General features: G+C 30.1%; 1 protein-coding gene across 2 annotated transcripts; it reads left to right on the plus strand.

Annotated features, from left to right (window-relative positions):
- On the plus strand, positions 5,422–14,749 carry LOC105168510 (truncated transcription factor CAULIFLOWER A). Of its 2 annotated transcripts, XM_011088616.2 has the most exons (9): positions 5,422–5,680; positions 5,787–5,993; positions 9,448–9,526; positions 9,616–9,680; positions 9,911–10,010; positions 12,053–12,094; positions 13,168–13,209; positions 13,358–13,512; positions 14,258–14,749. In XM_011088616.2, the coding sequence occupies exons 2-9, from the start codon at positions 5,809–5,811 to the stop codon at positions 14,361–14,363; spliced, it is 774 nt and encodes a 257-aa protein (XP_011086918.1). In that variant the 5' UTR covers positions 5,422–5,680; positions 5,787–5,808; the 3' UTR covers positions 14,364–14,749. The 2 variants fall into 2 exon arrangements, with proteins under 2 accessions (XP_011086918.1, XP_011086917.1); XM_011088615.2 differs by having other exon boundaries at positions 5,422–5,993.

Here is a 21,608-nt window from a genome sequence, read left to right on the forward strand (position 1 = left end):
TAAGGCGTTGCCTTCCGGATTTATTTGTCTTCTCGTTTACGTTGATGACGTTCTTCTTATGGCTCCATCACTTGACCTCATTTCTCAAGTCAAGGTGTATCTTGATGGCCTATTCAGTATCAAGGACTTAGGTTGTGCACGCTATTTTCTTGGGTTACAAATTGCACGCTCTGCAGCTGGCACATCTATTACACAGTCGAAATATATTCATGACATTATTCGTGACTGTGGTCTCCAATCGGCCAAGCCTGTGGCCACTCCCTTGCCCTCTGGAATTAAACTCCATTCTACTTCTGGTGCTCCTCTTGCTGATCCAGAACGTTACAGACGTTTAGTTGGGCGTTTGTTGTACTTATGTTTCACTCGACCGGATATATCACATAGCGTACAACAACTCAGTCAGTTCATTCAGACTCCTTGCCAGTCTCATTGGCGTGCTGTGCTGCACTTAGTTCGTTATTTAAGCAGCTGTCCAGATCTTGGACTATTTTTCCCTTCCTCAAATTCGCTTCAACTGCAGGCTTTTTGCGATGCTGATTGGGGTGCCTGTCTCGACTCACGTTGCTCTCTCACTGGCTTCGCCATCTTCCTTGGACCGGCCTTGATCTCTTGGAAAACGAAGAAGCAAAGCACCGTCTCACGCTCCTCTGCCGAGGCCGAATACCGTAGTATGGCAGCCACCTCTTGTGAGCTTCAATGGATAGCTTATTTGCTGAAAGATTTTGGTGTTTCTGTTACCGTTCCTATTCCATTTCACTGCGACAATCAAGCTGCCATTCACATCATGGCCAATCCGGTGTTTCATGAGCACACGAAACACCTCGACATTGACTGCCATGTCGTGCGAAATTGCTACAAGTCAGGTTTTATTCAGCCCGTTTTTGTTCGAAGCCGTGATCAAGTTGCTGACTTGTTTACTAAATCTCTTCCCAAGCTCTCATTTTCTGGTCTCTTAGGCAAGTTGGGCTTGTTTGCTGTCACCCCAAGTCCCACTTGTGGGGGGGGTGTTGGAATTCTCGGATGAAAGGCATTGGTTGATCACAGAGAAGCAGAGGACAAAACAGAGAAGTGGTTGATCACAGAGAAGCAGAACAGAGAAGCAGAGCTCCTTTCCTTACGAAGTTGCGTATTTGTGGAAAACACGTTTTTCATTTGTCCTATTAGTTTTACGTTTATGTCAGCTGATTGGTTAGTTGGTTTTGAGTTTGTTATTTTTGTTGTTAGTCGTCTCTTTCATCTGCTTTTTCCTCTGTATTTAACAGAGAGTACTGTACAGCAATTCATATATGAAAATTGGCCAAAGTTCTGCCTTTGCAATGGCAGTTAATTCAATTTCTCCATTGATTTCCTTTTTCTACAGGTACAACAGTAATTTCATTTTGTAGATAATATATATACATCCCGCACTTTGATTGTAGCAATTTGGCACCTCAAGCAGCTGAAACTCCATTTATCACCTTGTGCACCAGCTTCAGTTCGAGTTAAGTGAATTAGAGGAGGTCCTTCTTCGTTTCACAATAATTCAGTAAAGAAAAACATTCAACTTTAAATTTATGATATATGTACTGAAATATTGAGAGATAAGTAATAAACTTTTACGCACCCCTCGACTATCAAGAGATCAATTGTTCTATTATTTGGATTAGCCAAAAAAGAAAATCGGCAAAATCTAAATGAGTAATGCCAATATAGTCATGATGGGCAAAATTATATTTTTAGTCCCCATAGGATGTGAGGTCAACACTTTTAATTTTCTGCTTGATAAGATTTTAAAATGATCTCAAAATTGAGAAAACTCAGACATATTTGATTTTCTGTTTTACGAGATATTTAAAATTGTCCCAAAATTGAGAAAATTAGACATATTTAGTCATTTGTTTTTATAGGATTTATGGGGTTAAATATGTCTAGTTGATTCAATTTTTGGACAATTTTAAAAATTCCGTAAAGCATAGAACTAAAATTTTTGAGTGTTCTCAATTTTGAAATCATTTTAAAAATTTCTTAAAACAAAAGATCAAAGATATATCACTCCATATCCTATGGTATTAAAAATGTAAGTTCATCTGCCATGATCATAATCACCTTGTCTATTAATAGAATAATAGAATTTATCTCAATCTTATTTTCTTTATTTTTGAGCAATTCTTGATAAATCAATAAGATGCTTTAGCATATGATGGGTAAGTACCAATGAAGTTTCCTACCACAATGACAACATAAATTCTCCATATAGTTGCTATTTTTGTACTACTTTCCATATCATTTTTATTTTTCTATTTTTTTCACTTATGGTAGAAAGATGTTATTAGAATTATCATCACTATATCCACATTCACAGCCTCGACCATAACCATGGCTATGGCTAGGAGTATGGCCTTGTCCATGATTATAGAGGTTAAATATTGTCTTTTCGTTTCAAAGAATGGAGCAGAACCAGTCGAAGGTGACTCAATGATTTTTCATTAAAAGTTCATTATTTTGTTTAGCCAAAATGGGTCAAAATAAATGAGTATATTCGTCTTTAATGCTCACTAACATCACAATGTCAGATAATTGAGAGTCGTTTTCATAACCATTGTACAATGGTTAGTCCACCACATGTACGGTGTCAAAAAGTCAGTCTAACATACCATGATATAAATACCATATGCCCCGCTATAATAAGAAATAGGAAATGTCTCACTAGAAGATGTCAGAATGGAAATAGGACCCACCCATTAACGACACAATGAAAAATAATTAGGCCCAACAACATAAAAAAAATTGGTCCCAATTCATCTATTAATAATCACCCAAATACATAATAGTCCCAGAAAAAATTGGAGTTGGTTAATTACAATATACTGGAGAATCATCACAGTCACGTTGTTGTGTCAAGCCATATGCACTTCAATAGTAATAATTGTCTACAAGATCCTTTCTAAACAAATCATATGTAGCCTTTATCCCGTTTTTGAACTTATAATTCTTGACTTACTACACAACCATCTAATCTTCTAATCGTCCATATATACATTATGATCTTTATCCCAACCTCAAACTCTAGTGTAATCCTACATTGCTAGGTAAGTTATTCTTTTCATAAATTCACTTTGTGATCAATTGTCTCAACATTGTTCCATAAACTCATGAACATAAATACACAATTTTAATAAAGGGTTAATAGCTGACCCCCCACCTCCACCAACCCAACCACCAAACTTTGAAGGGTTTTGCAGTTTGATGCCCGACTGTTTTATTATAATTGACCACCCAACTTTTATTTTTTTGCACATTGTCTATTTTTACACTTTTTGATAAATAAAAGAAGAATATTCCGTTCGCATGGACACACCCACTTGTAATTGTATTTAGGAGGGGACAAAATCATAACACATCTTATTTTTTTAAAAAGATAAAGTTCAAATTTTGACAATGATTAATCGACATTTGTCATGATTTTACTTATGGCCAAAATATTTATTATAATTTTTAACTATAGTTAATGTTTTAACCTAGCTTGCAGAGATAATTGCTAATCACTGTCGTGCATCAATGGATTTATATAGTATTCACCATGACTCGATTGGTTTTAAAAGATAAAAAGATTTCTAACTATCTTGTTATCCTATCACATTGACAAATTAAACGAAGTGAATTGAAAAAATTAAGAAAGGGTAGAGAATCTATTAATTAATTTACCTGTATCTAAGGTATCCATATGTTCTAATAAAAATCTTGTTTTCACTGTATCGCATTATGTATCATTTGATAACCCTAATCTTCTACTTTTGATTCAAATTGAATTTCAAATGAGAAAAATTCAAAGATATTTACTTCGTTCTCGTTTGTAGAGACAATGATTAATAATTGTTGTCTATCAATGGTTATTTAGTAATCAATATGATTTTTTGGTTATTTAGTGATCACTATAATTTTTAACTTTTATTCATAGTAATTAATCATAACAAAACGTTATATAATATTCAAAATAAAATTATTTAGTCAAAATTCATACTTTTGAAATTTTCAAGTGCTTTCAGTCTGATAAAGACCAATGATATTTTATTCGCAATTTGTGATACTTATTCTTCGATATATTTGTTATTTGTTATGTTTTAATTAGCTTAATATATGTACATATTATTCATATATATATAGTTCACTTAAATTTTACCGTACTTATGCGCACTAATTACATTGAAATTTCTTAATTATTTAACAACATCTTTGTGCAAATCAATCTTATGAAATACTATTTGAATTTCCTAATCTATTTTAGTTGAAAACATTGTTCATTCCAAAATTATACCTACACAGTTTAAATGAATTAGAACTACTAAACGATAACTTCATTCTCTAATACAAATTTCTTGTTTTAACTTATAACTAAGTAAAGTGTACCTCTAATTTTTTGTAATAGAAACTCAGGGTGCACAGTGGGTTGAGTCAATTTAGAACCGACACGAACCAACCCAAAAAAGCTTGATTTAGGACCGGCAAGAACCAGTCGGAAAAAGCCTGACCCACGACTGGCCCACTACTATTTATGGCCGATTTTGGGGCGATCCTGGATCTCTAAGTGGGGCCCTATTGGGTCCATTTATAAAACCAGGCCCAGCTCATGGGCCGACTCGATTGAGACCCCGTCTAGGCCCAGACCAGGCCAGCATCAAACCCGAATGTGCTTATTAAATTTGTTTTATGATATTTAAATTTTCTTATAAACAATTACTTAAATTTATAATTGTCTTTTGAAATAAATACATAAATAAATAATAAGTTAAATTACACAAAATTTTATATATAAACCAAGTGGTTCTAAGCCATTAGACTGGACTGGTGCTAGGTACTGATTCCTGGTATCAGCCCAGACCAGCTCAGTCCTAAGCGGATATGAGTCGAACCAACTCATTTTTTTATTGATTTAATTCGGTTTTGGGTTGGGTTAGTCCATCTCGGTTCACCATGTATTCTAAATAAACACAAATATTTATGAAATTAATTCACTATTTAACATAAAGTATAGATATAAATATTAATTAAAAAAATATTCGACGAGAGGCGGGAGGCAGACCAATAAAGAAAGCTTAACAATAATGAAAATTATTATCTAAATGAAATTTATTAGGATGATATACTCATTATATAATAAATGTATTGCAGTGTACACGTAATTGAGTCAAGTTTCACTAAACCCACTTTGGGTTAGAATTTGGCAACAGTAACAAGAGACAAAAGGAAAGAAAGATAAGGCAAGGAAGGAGGAGGAGTGCATGCAAAGAACAAGATTCCGGCCGTACAACATATGACAACCCAAACAGTTCCCATAAATTTGTGGCTTAAATCCTACAGACCAACCACTCTACTGACAACTTCCCTCTCCAACCAATCACAACTCGACAACCATTTTGACGAAACCGCCCTGGTTTTCCCAATACCACTCATCCCCAAATCTGAAACTACTTATCAACCTACGTACATTCCGACCCACCCACCCACACACACACAAACACAAAAACACGCACAACTGTGTGTGTCTGTGTACATATATATACACATTCAGAGAAAGACAGTCAAAGGAGACATAATACAAAGCTTTACCCCATATATACATATATGTGTGTGTGGAAAGAAAATATCTGAGTGGTGGGAAGACAGACAGCGCATGTATATAGAAACAGTAAAAACGAGACAGGTATATAATTGAAACTCATCATTTGATGATATATATATAGCTTTCTTGAAGATATATGTATATATGTAAGAGATTAAGGGTTTGTTTGTTGGGACAAAAAAAAAAGGAAATCAATTAGAAGAAATTAAATGGGGAGAGGAAGAGTTCAGCTGAAGAGAATCGAGAACAAGATCAATCGGCAGGTGACATTTTCGAAGAGGCGATCAGGGCTTCTCAAGAAAGCTCATGAGATCTCAGTGCTCTGCGATGCCGATGTGGGCTTGATTGTCTTCTCTACCAAAGGAAAGCTCTTTGAATATGCTACTGATTCTTGGTATTCTTTCTTACATACTTGTTCTTCATCATCATCATCATTACTTTTTTCTGTTTTTTCGGGAATTTCTGCAAGTTGGATTTTACAGTAATAATACTTCTTTTTCTTCCTACTGTTCTTACAATATGGTTTTTTTCTTTTCTTTAATTCTTGCAATATGGTTAGTTTAATTATCAGAAAATATTTCTTTTTCTCTCCCCTCTTAGCTACATGCAATATATGTATATATATATGTTTTTTTTTCATTTCTTGATTTAAGTTTTTATATTTCATTATTTCAAATATCTTGCTTGCTAGGTTAATATTTTATCATCTTCTGCATCTAATTGGCTGATCAGAAAATTAGATTTTACTTCAATTCTCTTCCTCAAAAACCATTTCATCAGTGTACGTACACACGTATTTTGTGTATGTATATTTCTGTGGAATATTATCTTTATCATCTCTGTGTTGTAATTTTTCAGGGTTTTTTGGGTTGTATGTATATATTCTTGTTTAGATCCCTAAAGACGGCCCTTCATTCTTCTACGTTCTTCAAAATTACTGTCTGTATCTCTCTCTTGTTATTTGAGACAGTACAGAAACTAATCTTAATTCTTACACACTACGAGATAGATACAGTACATATACATAGAATTTGACATCACTTTCAAGCTGGCTTTTTGCAGTTTCTGATTGTTTACCACTACTTTCAATAAATTTTCACTTTCATGCAAATCCCCCCTTTTTTTATTTTAATTTGCTTTATTTAATAATTTTGGAATTAACATAATATATGTTACATAAACTATTCAATTTTGAAAAATTATTTAGTTACGTGCATGAAATGTTGCATCAAGAAAGGATAATTACATCCTAGCTAGCTTCTACTATTTATCATGAAATTATATACGTAGGGTTTTCAGGTTGATTTATACACAGCCTAAGATATAATAATTGTACATATTTTAAACTTTTTTTATATCTTATTTTACATGAAAATATGATAGAATTAAAATTTAAGGATTTTAAGTATTTCCGTACACTTGTAATTAATATGTACCTTTGCTTCCTTTTTTTAATTGAAGGTACAAAGTCTACCAGCTTTAATTATATATGTGGTATATATCTATATCAGTGATGCTGATTAAGTATTATTTTATCAAATTAATTTATTATTTTGTTACATTTTATTAACTTTATTTTCTCATTTCAACTATTTTTTTTTATTTTTAAAATAATTATTCTTGGTGAATAATTTTTCTAAAAATTTTCTCCTTAATTATATTTTAAAATCACCTCCGATCGAACAGAGAGGCATTCCATCTTATACACTTAGAGGATGTTTGGCTAAACTTATGTAAAAGATCTTATGAGTTTGGAAATCTTATAAGATATTTTTAGAGTCTTTATGATGTTATTTGTTTTAAAAATAAGATTATGGAGCTACAATAAGATGTTAAATTTTATTTTTAAAATAATTTCATGAATTTTTTCGGATAAAATAAGATTATAGAGATGTTAGTAATGACCAAATTGTGATTAATTAAGAGGGTATTTGTATAAGTTTATTTGAAACATCTTATAAGCTTTTTCATCTTATATGATATTTTAAGAGCTTAAAAATATCGGATCTTATTCTAAAAATAAGCTCTCAAAATGTTGGGATAAATAAGAGGTAGAGTTTATATGATATTAGAGTGCTCGACATAATAATTTTTTCATACTGTAATAATGATTGCAAATTTCATCAAACTATTATAATTTAAAATCATATAAATAGATAATTTTGCTTTAGGAAAAAAAACATCAATTATGTAAAGTGTAAAAATGAAATAATAAAAAAATTATGAGTGTGTTTTTTGGTCGTTTGGATGTTAAGATTACAAAGCTTATAAAATAATTTAAAAATAGTTGGATTAAATAGGTTATAAAATCCAAATATTTTATTTTAATATCTTATAAGCTCTTCAAACGAAATGTGCCAAACGGTTTTTCAAGAACTTATCAGCTTTCAAACATCTTCAAGGAGCTTATAAGCTCGACCAAACATCCTCAAAGTTTAAGAAATTTGTTAATTAAGATCTTATACATAGGTTAACAATTTCTTTTCCTACTGTTAAACCGTTCGTAAGCCTTTAACATCTTAGTTTTAGAGTTTTATTTCTAAAACAATTACCAAACACTTTATATGCATCATTAATTCGTCATTTGATTGGGCTAAATTTTTTCATAATATTCCTATGTTTGCATGTGATGTCTGATGTATTACACTATAAAATCGAAACTATTTAATCTTTTAATCTATTTTTCATATATATCATAGTATAGCAAATTCCTCGTGGTTTAATTAGTTGCATTGTGAACCTTTTTCACTTTCCTACAAAAGTGTCGTTGTAAACTCCTTTGGAGCAAAAGTTAAGGCTTTCAGGAGAGCATTATAATGTCCTCTTGACTAATGTTAAAGCTTTTAATTCAGAATAGCTAGTTGCCGCCGTACAAATGTCTCGCCAGCATATAAAAAAAACGTGATGTAAGGCAAATAGGAAAAAAAAATAATCAAAAGAAACAAATGTGGTGTGAAGAGAGAAGAAAGAAAGAAATCTGTAAAACAAGAGATACATCGAGCGGATAGAGAGAGAAAAAAACAAATTAAAGGATAAATATGACTATCCAAAAATTAATGAATTAAAATAATTTTCTTTTATAATATAGTATAGATATTATATTATATATGGCAACATAATTAAATGTCCTAATTTTACCTCAATATTAGTGAAGCTTTAGAAAAAAAATATTACGGATAAAGTGCATAAAAGAAAATATTCTATATGTGCTTGGATTTATTTTTGTTTTGAGAAAATATTATCTAAAATGTAGAGAATATATCCTGTTAAACAAAATTTGAAGATAAAAGTCACTAGAAAAAAGTTACTATTAGCTACAATAGTAATGGCTTAATTGACTAAAAATTATAGTAAATGACTGCTATTAATTACGGTTAAATAAAATTGATACAAAAAAATAGTTTTTCTACTATAGAAAAATTATTTGCCACGACTAAGAGTCTTGGTCAGAATATTTGTCATGGCTTCTAGCCATGGCAAATGTTTTAGCCACCTTCGCAAAAATTACGGCCAACAACCATTGCGTAGTCGTGATCAATAATTATTTAATACGGCTACTTGTTAAATATTAAAATTCTTCCGGTGCATGTGAACATGATTTGATGGTGAATACATTTGGTTAACTTGTTTATATATAAATGTGAAATCGAGAACGTTGTTAGAAATAATTAATTTTCCTTTGACGATTGACGACATATTATTTCAATTTAATTTGTGATGATCCAATTTATTTATAGTGCTGATTTAGTTAAAATATATGATCCAATTAGTTGATGAATATATATTAAATATATTGATAATTTTATGAGTAGTAACCATATAGTTGGACGTCCGTTGTTTATTTGCAGCATGGAAAGGATCCTGGAACGATATGAAAGATATTCATATGCTGAAAGGCAGCTGAAAGAGCCAGAACTTGAATCACCAGTACACCAAATTTGAAATTTCATATTATAATCCCTTGTTTACCAATATATATAATTCTTCGTTATAATTAACTATATATTTTGACACAGGTAAGCTGGACTTTGGAACATGCAAAGCTTAAGGCTAGAATAGAGGTTTTGCAGAAAAATCAAAGGTCAGATCCAGGTTTTCACTTGTCTTTTTTTTTCCGACTTAAATGTATTTTTGGTCCTATAATTTACATTATTTGGCGTTTTCGTCCTCAAACCTTTTAGAAAGTTAAATGATGAAAATATTAAATAATCTAAGTTACAAAACAAAAATATTGCATTTTTCTCTTACGCGAACAAAGTCAATAAATCCTAGTCTTTGTTTTCTTGATATATATATATATATATATTTCAGGCATTATATGGGAGAAGAGCTGGATAACTTAAGCATGAAGGAGCTGCACAACTTGGAACATCAACTTGATGTTTCCCTCAAACATATTCGGACTCGCAAGGTATTAATTAGTTTAATTCTTATGCTATATATATATATATATATATATATATATTGTAGGGCAAGAATGCATTCTTAGTTATGTCACTTGGTACACATATATATATATAATTTATTGGAGCCATTTGTGCCTAAATGGGAGGCTTGGCATAGACCCTATCCATTTAATTATTAATTTTCCAAAAATAATTCCTGAACATTATGTCAATTGGTATACGTTAAAGTTTCATCTTTTATTTAGGTCTAAATTTATTTTTAATCTCGTCACTTAGGTCATTTGGGGTATGTGTCTTTTAATTTTTACGATTTCAATCTTTTTTTGTTTTTTTTTTTTAGGAAAGTAATTGTTTGTTATGTTAATGTACAAAATCTGTTTCTCAAAGGATATTGTGCAGGTGTTGTACATTATTTGCTATGAAAAGAATGGACTAAATTTATTAAAACATTTAATAATTCTCACATTATTTTTTAATCATTAGATCATTGTCTTTCTAATGATTAAATCTAATAAATTAATTTGTCATGTCTTTTAAAGAATGGACTATTCGGTAAAGATTAAAAAGATAATAAAGATATAAATTGGCAATTAATTATTCAAAAACTATTGGACTGTAATATTAAGAATAAAAATTCAATTTTTAAATAATACAGAAAATTAAAAATACAGCGAGCTTCTAATAGTTTTACATATTTTATATAGTTTTAAATTGGTCATACATGAAAAAATGAAGTTCCAAAGTAATATTAATATCGTGTTTATAAATGTAAAACTTTAAGGTTTATAGTTATAATAATCTTTTCAAAAGCAATAATATAAATCAAATATACCATCAACTCAATTTTACGATTTGAATTCAACATTAATTGTTTAATTAATCTATACAAAATGATTTCGAAATAGGGTACTAATTTTGTTTCACTCTTGATTATTTCTTTTGTTGTCGGTCCACGAAAGCAATTTTTTTCAATATTCTACTTTTGGACGAAAAATAGCAAAATGAAAATGTAAGTTGTTAACAATAAAACGAGTTTCAAATTTGGGTTTCTTATAAGATTAAAATGAATAGTATGTTATTGTTGATCATTAATCTTATATTAGATTTTAGGTTTAATTGTATTTATTGTCCCGTATATAAGGCGTAGTGGCAAAATAAGAACTATAGATATAGAAGTGGCAATTAATACCCTTTTTTTTTTTTTTTTGCAATTACAGAATTTCGGCCATCGAATTTTAAAAAGTGGTTAGAATTTGTTGAGGTGGACAAATTTAGGATTTTTTAAATTGAAAAGTTTGCTGACTCTGCATATTTTTAAAAGTACTCTGCCACCTAAGCATTGACTTGGCAACAAAAATTATATGTAAGTATGTACATAATTATAAACTAAAATTATTATATAATATAATTTTTTTTTAAAATTAATCCCCTACCCCGATCCCCCCGGTGCCCTTTGCGCCCCCAATAAAGAGGGGCGATGAGAGCGAGCACCACAGGGCAAAGTCATTATCGCTCAGTGCAAAACTAGGTGATTGTGATGACCCAGATCTATAGAAATTATAAAGTTTAATTATTTATAATGAAATTAAGATTAATCATATTAAAGAATTATGATAATGGATCTAATTAACTCAAGTAAATGATCTTAATATTATCTTCAAAAACTCCAAAACTAGCTATATAACCTCTTGGCATGCATGCACATAACTCTGTTCAAACTACTACATAAATTTTGAAAATCTCAATCTTTTTCTGTAAACAATTTCATAAAGACAATAAATACAACTTTAATTTCTATATACGAAGATTATTGAAGAATAACTACTAAAGAAAATTTACAAATATAGTTAACAAAGAATTATTTTGAAAAATAAGTATAAATGTCTAGCAAATATATATATATATGGAGAGACGGATAATTATACGTAAACCCTTTTGAAAATGTAAAATTACAATTTCCTTACATTACATGCATCTGAAAATAATTAGGTAAGCATAAGTGTATAATTAGTCGCTGACATTAGCTTCTTACATTACATGCATGCAGAACCAAATCATGAACGAATCAATTTCCGAGCTTCAGAAAAAGGTATGAATTCTTCACTTTTTTATGTTATTAGAGATCAAATATTTTACACTTGCTTGCAAATATATCATTTTTTTGAGAATGTAGAAATAGGTCTTTAACTCAGTCATTAAAAAAAATTCTAGAAAAATAAAAGCAACCATGTTCTTTGAAATTAAAGCCTAACACAACCTTAATATTTAGTCTTAATTGCATTTTTAGTTCTGTGATTATAGTCATTTGCCACTTTAGTTCTATAATTTGTCAGCTTGTAAAATGATTCTTCACTTTTTTTAATTTTGTGATTTTAGGACAAAATTGGCCAAAATTATAATGTCATTCCTCCTGCCGATTTTGTTCTAAAATCATAAATTAAAAAATGTGAACAACTATTTTCTAATTCTAACAGGTTACAATGCCAACGGAATATAATTACATAGCTAAAAAGGCAATTAAACCTAATATTTGATAATCCTGCCTTTAATAACTTGTGCTTTTAGAGTAGAAGGAAACAATTATCCAGACACTCCCATAAGGCAAAAAGAGGAAGATGGAATTGACGTTGGCACGAGAATACTTTGATTTCAATCGCCCCTGAACTTCGGTGGCCCTATATTACTTCTCGTATTTTTGGTTGCTCGCTATAAGAAAATGACTCAAAAGCAATAGAAAAAATTAACGTGGAGCTAATTAGCAAATAAGATTTTTTGTTGCTAATCTACGTTATTTAATACAATAAATTTATTTGTTACATTATTTACTAAAGTATTGTTTAAAATATATATTAAATAATATGGATTAGCAACGAAAGTACTACTTGCTAATTAATTAGTTCGTCGCTAATTTTTAGCATGAAATTTTTTCGTAGTTATTGAGTCATTTTTTGTAGCGAGTCATGAGAAGAAAATGAAATTTGAGTAACTGATTATGTGGTCCTTCAAATAACTTTTGCGGAGCATAATATTGAACGACAATATTATTTACTGATCGATGGCCGTAGGCTAAAAACTTGATCAATCTCCAACAAGCATATAGAAGTTATCATGTGAAATCCATTACTGCGACAAATTTACCACCCAATGTCATGATATGATCAGGACAAGGCATTGCAGGAGCAGAACAACTTGCTTGCAAAAAAGGTAACACCTCTAACTTAGACTTATGTATCTGATGCTATTTATGTTGTTGCTTTTATTTGTCTGCAATCATCGATCCGACGTGAGTAACGACAAATGGCAAGTTGCTTTTTACGCGTTAATCAGATCAAGTTTGGCATTGATTATACAGATCAAAGAGAGGGAAAAAGAATCAGCTCGAACCACTACATGGGAACAACAAAACCATGATCTCAACTCTTCCCATTTCGGTCTACCACAGCAGAACCAGGACTTGAACACTTCTTGTTTCGATGTAGCACAGCCTTTGAGCTCCGTGAATGTAAGGTACGTACAACCTAGGAAAATTTTCAGTATGGAAGGTGGTTTTTACCTTAAATTCTTTCGGAAATAATTTTCAGAAGCAAATTAAACACAATGCTCACTGGATTTATTTAAGTTAATAGCAGAATTCTAAGTTTTTAACTCTAAATCATTAACAGAAAGTCTGCATAATTTTATCATTCTTCATCAATATGTTCGTTTTCCTTTTCCTTTTGTTCTAAACTATGATCCATACAATTGTCGCAACATAAGAATTATCTTCTGCTGTGCAACATCAAATATGAATATTTCGAAACAACTGCTAATATCAGATAAATCATATGCAAGTTGCATATTGTTATTATTATTTGGCATATAGATCAGATCTTCATATTCCATTTACAACTTAATGCTAACTTTTATTAAGTGCTAACATATTTTTGGGACGACCAATGAAATATATGTTCATGCATGTTGGATTCTTCATGAAATATAAAGCTCTACACAAAAATATATAAGTTTACACATTTTTAGTAACTTATTAGCAGAAAACAACGTTATTGCAGCAGCGTACTTGAGTTTACATAGGATAAAAGTTACAGAATTAGACACCGATCTAACTTATACTACAACATGGTACGAGTCATATATGTTACTGTAAGAAAGTGACCCTCACAGTGCAATTTATACAAGAAAGTAATATAATTGAATTAGCCCTTCGATCCCGATTCTTTATCGTTTCTTGCTGAACTTCATTTGCATAATGCAGTGAAATATACCTTGGCCCAGGAGAGAACAACGGAGAGGTTGAAGCTACTCAACGCCAAAATCAGTCATCTAATTCAGTTATACCGCCATGGATGTTACATGGATAAAAATAGAGGGATTTGGCCATTGTCTTATTTGCTGCACGGAGTCCTAATTTTATCTGCTGCAATGTCGATAGTCGATAATCTGTATGCTGCATCTGAGGAAGATGTAACAAGAAGCTGAAACTATCTAAAGTGAAGGGAAGAAAAAAGAAAAAGAAAATAGAGCAAAAATCTGTAGTATAGTTGCCTAGTTATCTTTATGAATAAGAGGAAAGTGAAGGAATTCCGTGCTGTTAATCTAGCCTTATTACCATTAACTAAAGAGGGAATTCAAATCTGTGTATTGTAAGATTCTACTAGTTTCTGTACGGACATATATACATATATATATTTATCTAGCCCAACAAAACTATTGTTAAATGTCATAAATATATAAGTACTTGCAACAAGTAGTCTGTATTCCCTCCCAAGGCTGTTCTTTCTGAAAGAGATTGATTGCAAATTCAATTAAAGATGTAAACTGGGATTTTTTTTCCTAATTGGACGCCAATTCAGAACGTGGCAACTTTCATGGCATTAGGATTAATGTTTTGGAGGGAAATAAACCCCCCACCCCCATGCATTCTTTGTCACACAATAAGATAAACAAAAAATGAGTGCTTATATGTACATGTTCAAAATTTCCTTCCAAACAGTCTAGACCTAATGCCATGCATGGAAGATGCCACGTCCAAAATTGGCGTTCAATTGGTCAAAAACCCTAGTTGTTCGAAAATACAAAATTGCTACGGCATATTCTCGATTGATTTATGCTGGAAAGACTAAAATTGGTACAAAATCGTAAGTTTTAGAACTATAATTGTCAATACTTACTTACAAAACGATAGCACCCCCTCCCCCCAAACCCCAACATATACGACTAAAATTGTAATTGTGCCTAATCAGTCAATTACATTCTTCTTCCCGCTTCTTCTATCCGCCATATATATATAGTCCCATCATCTTTTACAATTTTATTGTATTTTTAGTCCTATAATTATATATCTTTAGCATTTTAGTTCTGTAACTTATTAGGATTGTGAAATAATCTTCTTTTTTTAACTTCGTAATTAAGAACACAATTGGCATAAATTTTCATTGTTGGGCGGAAAGTGACATCATAGTTCTGGCCAATTTTGTCCTAAAATCGCAAAATGAGAAAAATTAAATGACCTTTTTACAACCCTGACAAATTGCAAGAGTAAAATGCCAAATGTCTATAGTTACGCACAGGACTAAAAATGCAATTAATACCATTTTTCACTGTCATACTCATCTCAGCTTCTCTATACTCTCTCAATTTCATCACCTAACTTCTTCATCTCGAACAAAATTCAAGTGATTTTCATGGGTGAAAATGGGAGGTCTGAGATGAAGTTATCAAGGGAGAGGAGGTCTTTCTCTATTTTCAAATGGGTGGAAACGACCTCTACCCTCTGTTATTGCTACAAACTAGAAACGCATTTCTGTCACAAACACAATTTTTTTCCTTGTGTTTTCTATTTTTGTTTATTGTTTTACTGCAGGCAGATATTAGTCATTTCATCTTTTCCATCTCCTTTTCTGATTAGAAACGATAGGGGTAGTTTGCATTTCTCAAAATTGTAAAATTAGTTTTGTATGTATAAGGTGTGGAAAAATTAGTCTTATAATTATTGGACTGGCAATTTTAATCTTATAAATTTTAATTTAGTTTAATCCTTTCGACAAAAAATTATCAGATTTTAGACAGAGAAATTGAGGGATGAAAACTGTCATCTCCCTCTCCAGCAAATGACCCCAGCGCCGGCCTTCTAATCAAAGCTTCGTCTTTGCCAACCCATCATTTTCATTTTCATTTCACTCCTCCTCAAACAATTTTCATTTCTATTCACTTCCCCTCAAATGGGTAGAGACAGAGAGAAAGGTGAAAGAGGGATCTTTTTCTTTTTCTTTTTTTTTTTTCCCTCCCCTTGTGTCAGCATCCGATGAGGATACTATGTATTTAATTCAAGCCCGGTTGGCAGCCGGAACCCTAAGGCCAAATTTGTCCGGCAAAAATCTGGCAATTTTTTGTCGAAAGGACTAAAATTACTGCTAAATTGAAACTTACAGGATTAAAATTGTCAATTCAATACTTATGAAGCTGATTTTGCCACCCCTCTGTACATACAATACTAAATTTGTAATTTTGCCTTTTGCATAATTATGCAAAAGTGAGGTATAATTTGTGAAATTTCATTATATATAGTTCAGAGTGTTGGAGGTGTCAATATAATTTTTCATAGTTATAAACTTAACAAGTGATATAAACTTCAGCATAGTTATATATATATATATATATATATCACATTTATCCCCTTATAAATACAAAAATATAAATAGAAATATTAAATGAGTAAGATTAAAAACTTATATAATTTTTTGGGCTAACACCATCAATTTTCGTACAAACCATAACAAAAGGAAATGAAGTGTAAACAGTGAATTTTTTAAGAGAATGTACGTATAATATTGGAACTTTTGGGAAAAAAGTATAATTTTGCATTTTTAGATAGAACCTAAGTGTAATTAACCATATAATTTAAAGCTTTTGTAATTTTATTATAAAAAATTATTTTAATACCCTTGTAATTTTATTATTTACTATACAAATAAATTACACAAATTTATTAAATTATATTAAATGGTCATTGTGGTAATTCATATGATTTCATTAGTGAAAATTATATGTTCTCAACTATTTACATATTTTCTGTCCCTAAGGCTACAGTTCAATGGATTTTGAACTCAATATCTTCACAATAAAATGTTGAGTTCCAAATCATTGAGAACATATGTGAATGGATGTGTACATGGATTAAAAAAAAAAAAAAACTATTTACATATTTCCTATTGATCTTCTTATCTCATTATTTCAAAATACTCTCAATTGTCACCCTACCATATCATTAGCAACTCAAAAAAATATGTTTGGCTTAAAGTTTGTGTCGCGATTCAATTAATTGGTTACAGAATATCAACTTGAGTAATGCAAACATAAGTGAAGAATTTAATATCCCAAAAACTCAAGGGTTCCTCCGTAAGGGTGAGTCAGGGCCTAAAATCAAGTCGAAAGGAGTAGTTGTTGGACAATTGATGGATATTCCTATACTACCTCTTGTTGGTTCCAAGGGACGGAGCAGCCTAGATTAGCCCAAATATAGTTATCGGTTCAAGAACCTGAGGTGTCCGTATATATAATTATCAACAACAATTAAAAGATAAATTTTTCTAAATTTTATGTAATGCTTCTAAAAACCATGCATATATTAAACAAATCTTATCAAACTTTAATGTTTTCCTTAAAGAAAGTTTATGTTTGTAGTTTTACATATACTAAATAATAAAATATCTTAACCGAGCAAGTATTTTTTTTATTATTATTATATTTCGTATGTATTCAACGCGAAGCAAAACAAAATTAATTTTGAAAGGTTAGTAAACATCATAAAGTCACGAAAATGTATTTCATTTAGAACTACGATTTTCATTTAGAACCCATGACCGTATAGTTATGGGATATCAAAATCCCCCAACATGTCAAATACTATTGTACTTTAATAGTAGGTGTAGTTTTACTTCAATAGTAATTGCTGATTAAATATAATTATCTAATATTGATGATCAATTTATGATTATAATAATTATCGATAGTTGTTAGATTTACATATTTAATATTTATATGGTTCAAAACAATACTTAATTGCTTTCACTTCAAAAAAAAAAAAATTCATTTCAGTTCAGGATTATTTTTTATGATCTATAACTGAGAAAAAATTTATTTTATTTTGAAATTAAATTGTTAGACGATTTAATTCTTCTACATACTTCCTTCATAAATTTTAAGAAATAATAAATATTATGATATTGTTCATTCTTTTATGATATTGTATGTATTATATGAAATATATAATATATTCATACATATGTATAGACTAATTAATGTATATACCTTCTTCATTAATTAAAAAATCAGTTTGGAGTTATTAATTCTGAAAGATATATATTTCGATTAATTTATAAATTTTATTCTAGAATCAATCGACTAAGTTTAATATCTTAACGTAATGCATTTTTAATTTAATATATATTAATAAAACTAAAATTAAAAATTGGCATAAAATTATTATACCTTATTTATCATTAAAATATTATAGTTGAATAAAAAAATTACTCTTGAACCTAATTTTTTTCATATAATAAATTACTATGCAATTTTTAGTGGACTGATTTTATTTTCAAAGTTGTCATGCATCTATTCAACCTAATTTTTCATAGAATAGAATATGTGGATTTTTAAATGATCTCATTCTGTTTATCCAAATTTGGTTTGTTATTAATTTAATCGAGCTCAAACAAATTTTAATCAAATCAAATATGAGTCGAAGTTAAATAATTTAATCATTTTTGTACTAATAAAATCAAGTTCAAGCCGCTCGAAAATTTATTAAACAAATTTTTTTGTTCAAATTTAATTTGTTAAATTTAACAAATTAATACAAACAATTTTTTATCAATCGAGTAAAGGGTGTTCTACCTTGTTTTGCACACTTAATGCTACCCTTTCTTGGGAAGGAATTGATGCGAGAAACGAGGGACTAGAAATGAACTCAAATTTGGACATTTATCATCCCTAGTATGCGCTTCCTTTCCTCACCTGGGATAAATGCATTTTTTATTTTCAAATATAGTCACTAATCTGATTTTGGTTCTCAAATAATTTCAAATTATAATTTTAGTTTTTAAACTTTAATATATTTGGCACTTTTGGTCCTTCTGTTAATTTTTCCATTCAACTTAACAGAAATGTCATTTATTTCCTCCCATTTTGTGGCGTTTTTCTAATTGTAATTCAATGCATCCATTTTTTCTATTTTTCTTCAAATTTCAAAAGAGAATAAATCAAAAATTGTAGTTTGAAGAAAAAATAGAAAAATTGATGCATTGAACTAAAACTTGAATAACATCACAAAACTGGAGGAATATAGCAATTTTTTTCACTTTAAATGAAATTTCCGTTAGATTTAACGAAAAAGTTAACGGAAGGACCAAAAATGCTAAAAAGATTAAACTTTGAAAACCAAAATTACAATCTTAAATGATTTGAAATCAAAATCACATTAATGACTATATTTAAGGACCAAAAATGCATTTATCCCTTCCCCGCCTAATTCCCACATCTTTCCAGAAGGAAGCCGAATTATAAGCCCATAATATTTAAAATAAGTGGTAATTGATTTATTATTAAAAATAAATTAGAAATATTATTTTAAATTTATAATTTTGCTTTAAACTGCTTATTAAGTATTTGGAAATATTTTTAGAGAAGAAGCTTACAAACTATAAAAATAAGATGTCAGGAGCTTATAAGCATTTTGAAAGAAAAAAAAAAACTGCTAATTTATTTCTAAGATCTTAACAAAAACCCTTCAAATTAATTACAATTTTTCTATTTGTAACATCTTAGAAGCTCCATAATCTTATTTTATCCAAACACTTCATAAATTTATTTTTTAAAATAAGCTCTAGAAACATGTTACAAAATATATGAACTTATAAGATCTTTAAGTAAACTTAACACCACGTCCTCTAAATTAATTTAAATCAAAAGTTATAAATAAATATAAAATTATTTTTTCAACTTAACTCTTTATTTTTAAACACTCCAAATTTACATTACTGCTCAACTTATAGAATTTTCTATAATTTAATATGATGATAAAAATAAAAGGTAATACAAACATCCCCTAGGCTACATTTAATATTAACGGTAGATAGAGGATTGTGATGTGCATGCAACTCCCATTTGTCAAAGAAATTTTCCAGATTTGGACAAAGAATTCTTAAATAAGCAACGACTATAAGCACGTCTATCCGACACCAACATTTTGACCAAATCAATTCACCATTATTTTAGACTTGCAGTGGCGGCATACCTAATTTCCGTGTGTTTAAATTTATGGGAAAACAATATTTTTCATCTTCTAATTTAATATCTTTTTGTTTTTTAACTCACCATTCATAATTATTTTTCAACCAATTTTTTTTTTCTTTTGTCAAAAAAAATCACATGCAATACTCGTGTGATATTTAAGAACTAGTGAGATTTTTTACACATACACAATATATGATATTTTTCCGACAAAAAAATCAACAAGAAAACTCTCATATACGGCAAAGTGCAAATTTCATATAATTAAGATGTAAATTGAGATAAAAAAAATTATAGTTTACCCTTCTTTTTTTCCTGTTATATTTTCTTTGAAATGAGGTTAATTTAATTAACATATCTAACCTCCTCAAAATCAATAAATAACTAGCAATTATAGCGCACTTCATATCGTGTGCAAATTAGGCCAAGATTTCACACAATATTTGTTCAAGTACGCAACATTAATCCGATATAATAAATATAATTTTGGTTTATACATGTTGCATCGTAATTTTCTTCCCATTCTGAATAAACAAAGATGGTAGGTAATTATCATACATTCAAGTATATATTCACAGACAGCACTGCGAAATTTAAAAGAGAAAAAGTATATTCTGAGGAAGGGAAAGAAGGAAAAGATGAGAGAGTAAAAAAAAGTTAATTATAATGGAGTCCCTAAAATTTGTCTTAATTACAGTACTCTCCTCATTTGAAAATTTAAAAATACCCCCTGAAACTAACAATCCTCTAACAAATACCTCCTATAATGAGCTGACAAGAGGAAGTATTTGATAGATGACCGTATTTGTAATTCTCTTCTCATTCAGTTAAATTAGTCCGTACACAAAATACAGTTCAAGATAGTTACTCTACCCTCCTAACCTTAAGATTATACACGCAGTTGTATACGACAAAAAACCTCGAACTGTTCATAGGAAAACGAGTTTGTCATATAAAGTTAATGCTCAAGCATAATAAGGTTTTGAAAATACTTATCCAAGGTGGGTGTACTTACAGCAATAATGATATGATAATGTAATGTTATCAACAAAATCTATGTCATAACGTAAAATAATCTTTCATTATTGGCTATATAAACATCGCAGCCAACCACCGAAAAATAAAAAGAGAATGGAATAAACATCTAAATAAGGTCATTTTCGTTATGAAGTAGCACAGCATTCATTTCAACAACAGGTCTAATAAGGGTCATTCTTACATCATGGTAGGCACGTTGAAGACCCCACCACAGAAAATAGAAGGAAAAGACAAACAGAAGCAGGAAAATGATCTCCATGAACTTTTTAAGATTGCTA

Source organism: Sesamum indicum, linkage group LG8 (assembly GCF_000512975.1).
Source record: "Sesamum indicum cultivar Zhongzhi No. 13 linkage group LG8, S_indicum_v1.0, whole genome shotgun sequence".
Taxonomy (NCBI): domain Eukaryota; kingdom Viridiplantae; phylum Streptophyta; class Magnoliopsida; order Lamiales; family Pedaliaceae; genus Sesamum; species Sesamum indicum.

Coding starts and splice junctions, on each gene's coding strand:
- LOC105168510 (XM_011088615.2), top strand. CDS start 5,809: ATGGGGAGAGGAAGAGTTCAGCTGAAGAGAATCGAGAACAAGATCAAT. Junction 9,681..9,910: donor GTTTTGCAGAAAAATCAAAG/GTCAGATCCAGG, acceptor TATATATTTCAG/GCATTATATGGGAGAAGAGC. Junction 13,210..13,357: donor ACAACTTGCTTGCAAAAAAG/GTAACACCTCTA, acceptor TTGATTATACAG/ATCAAAGAGAGGGAAAAAGA.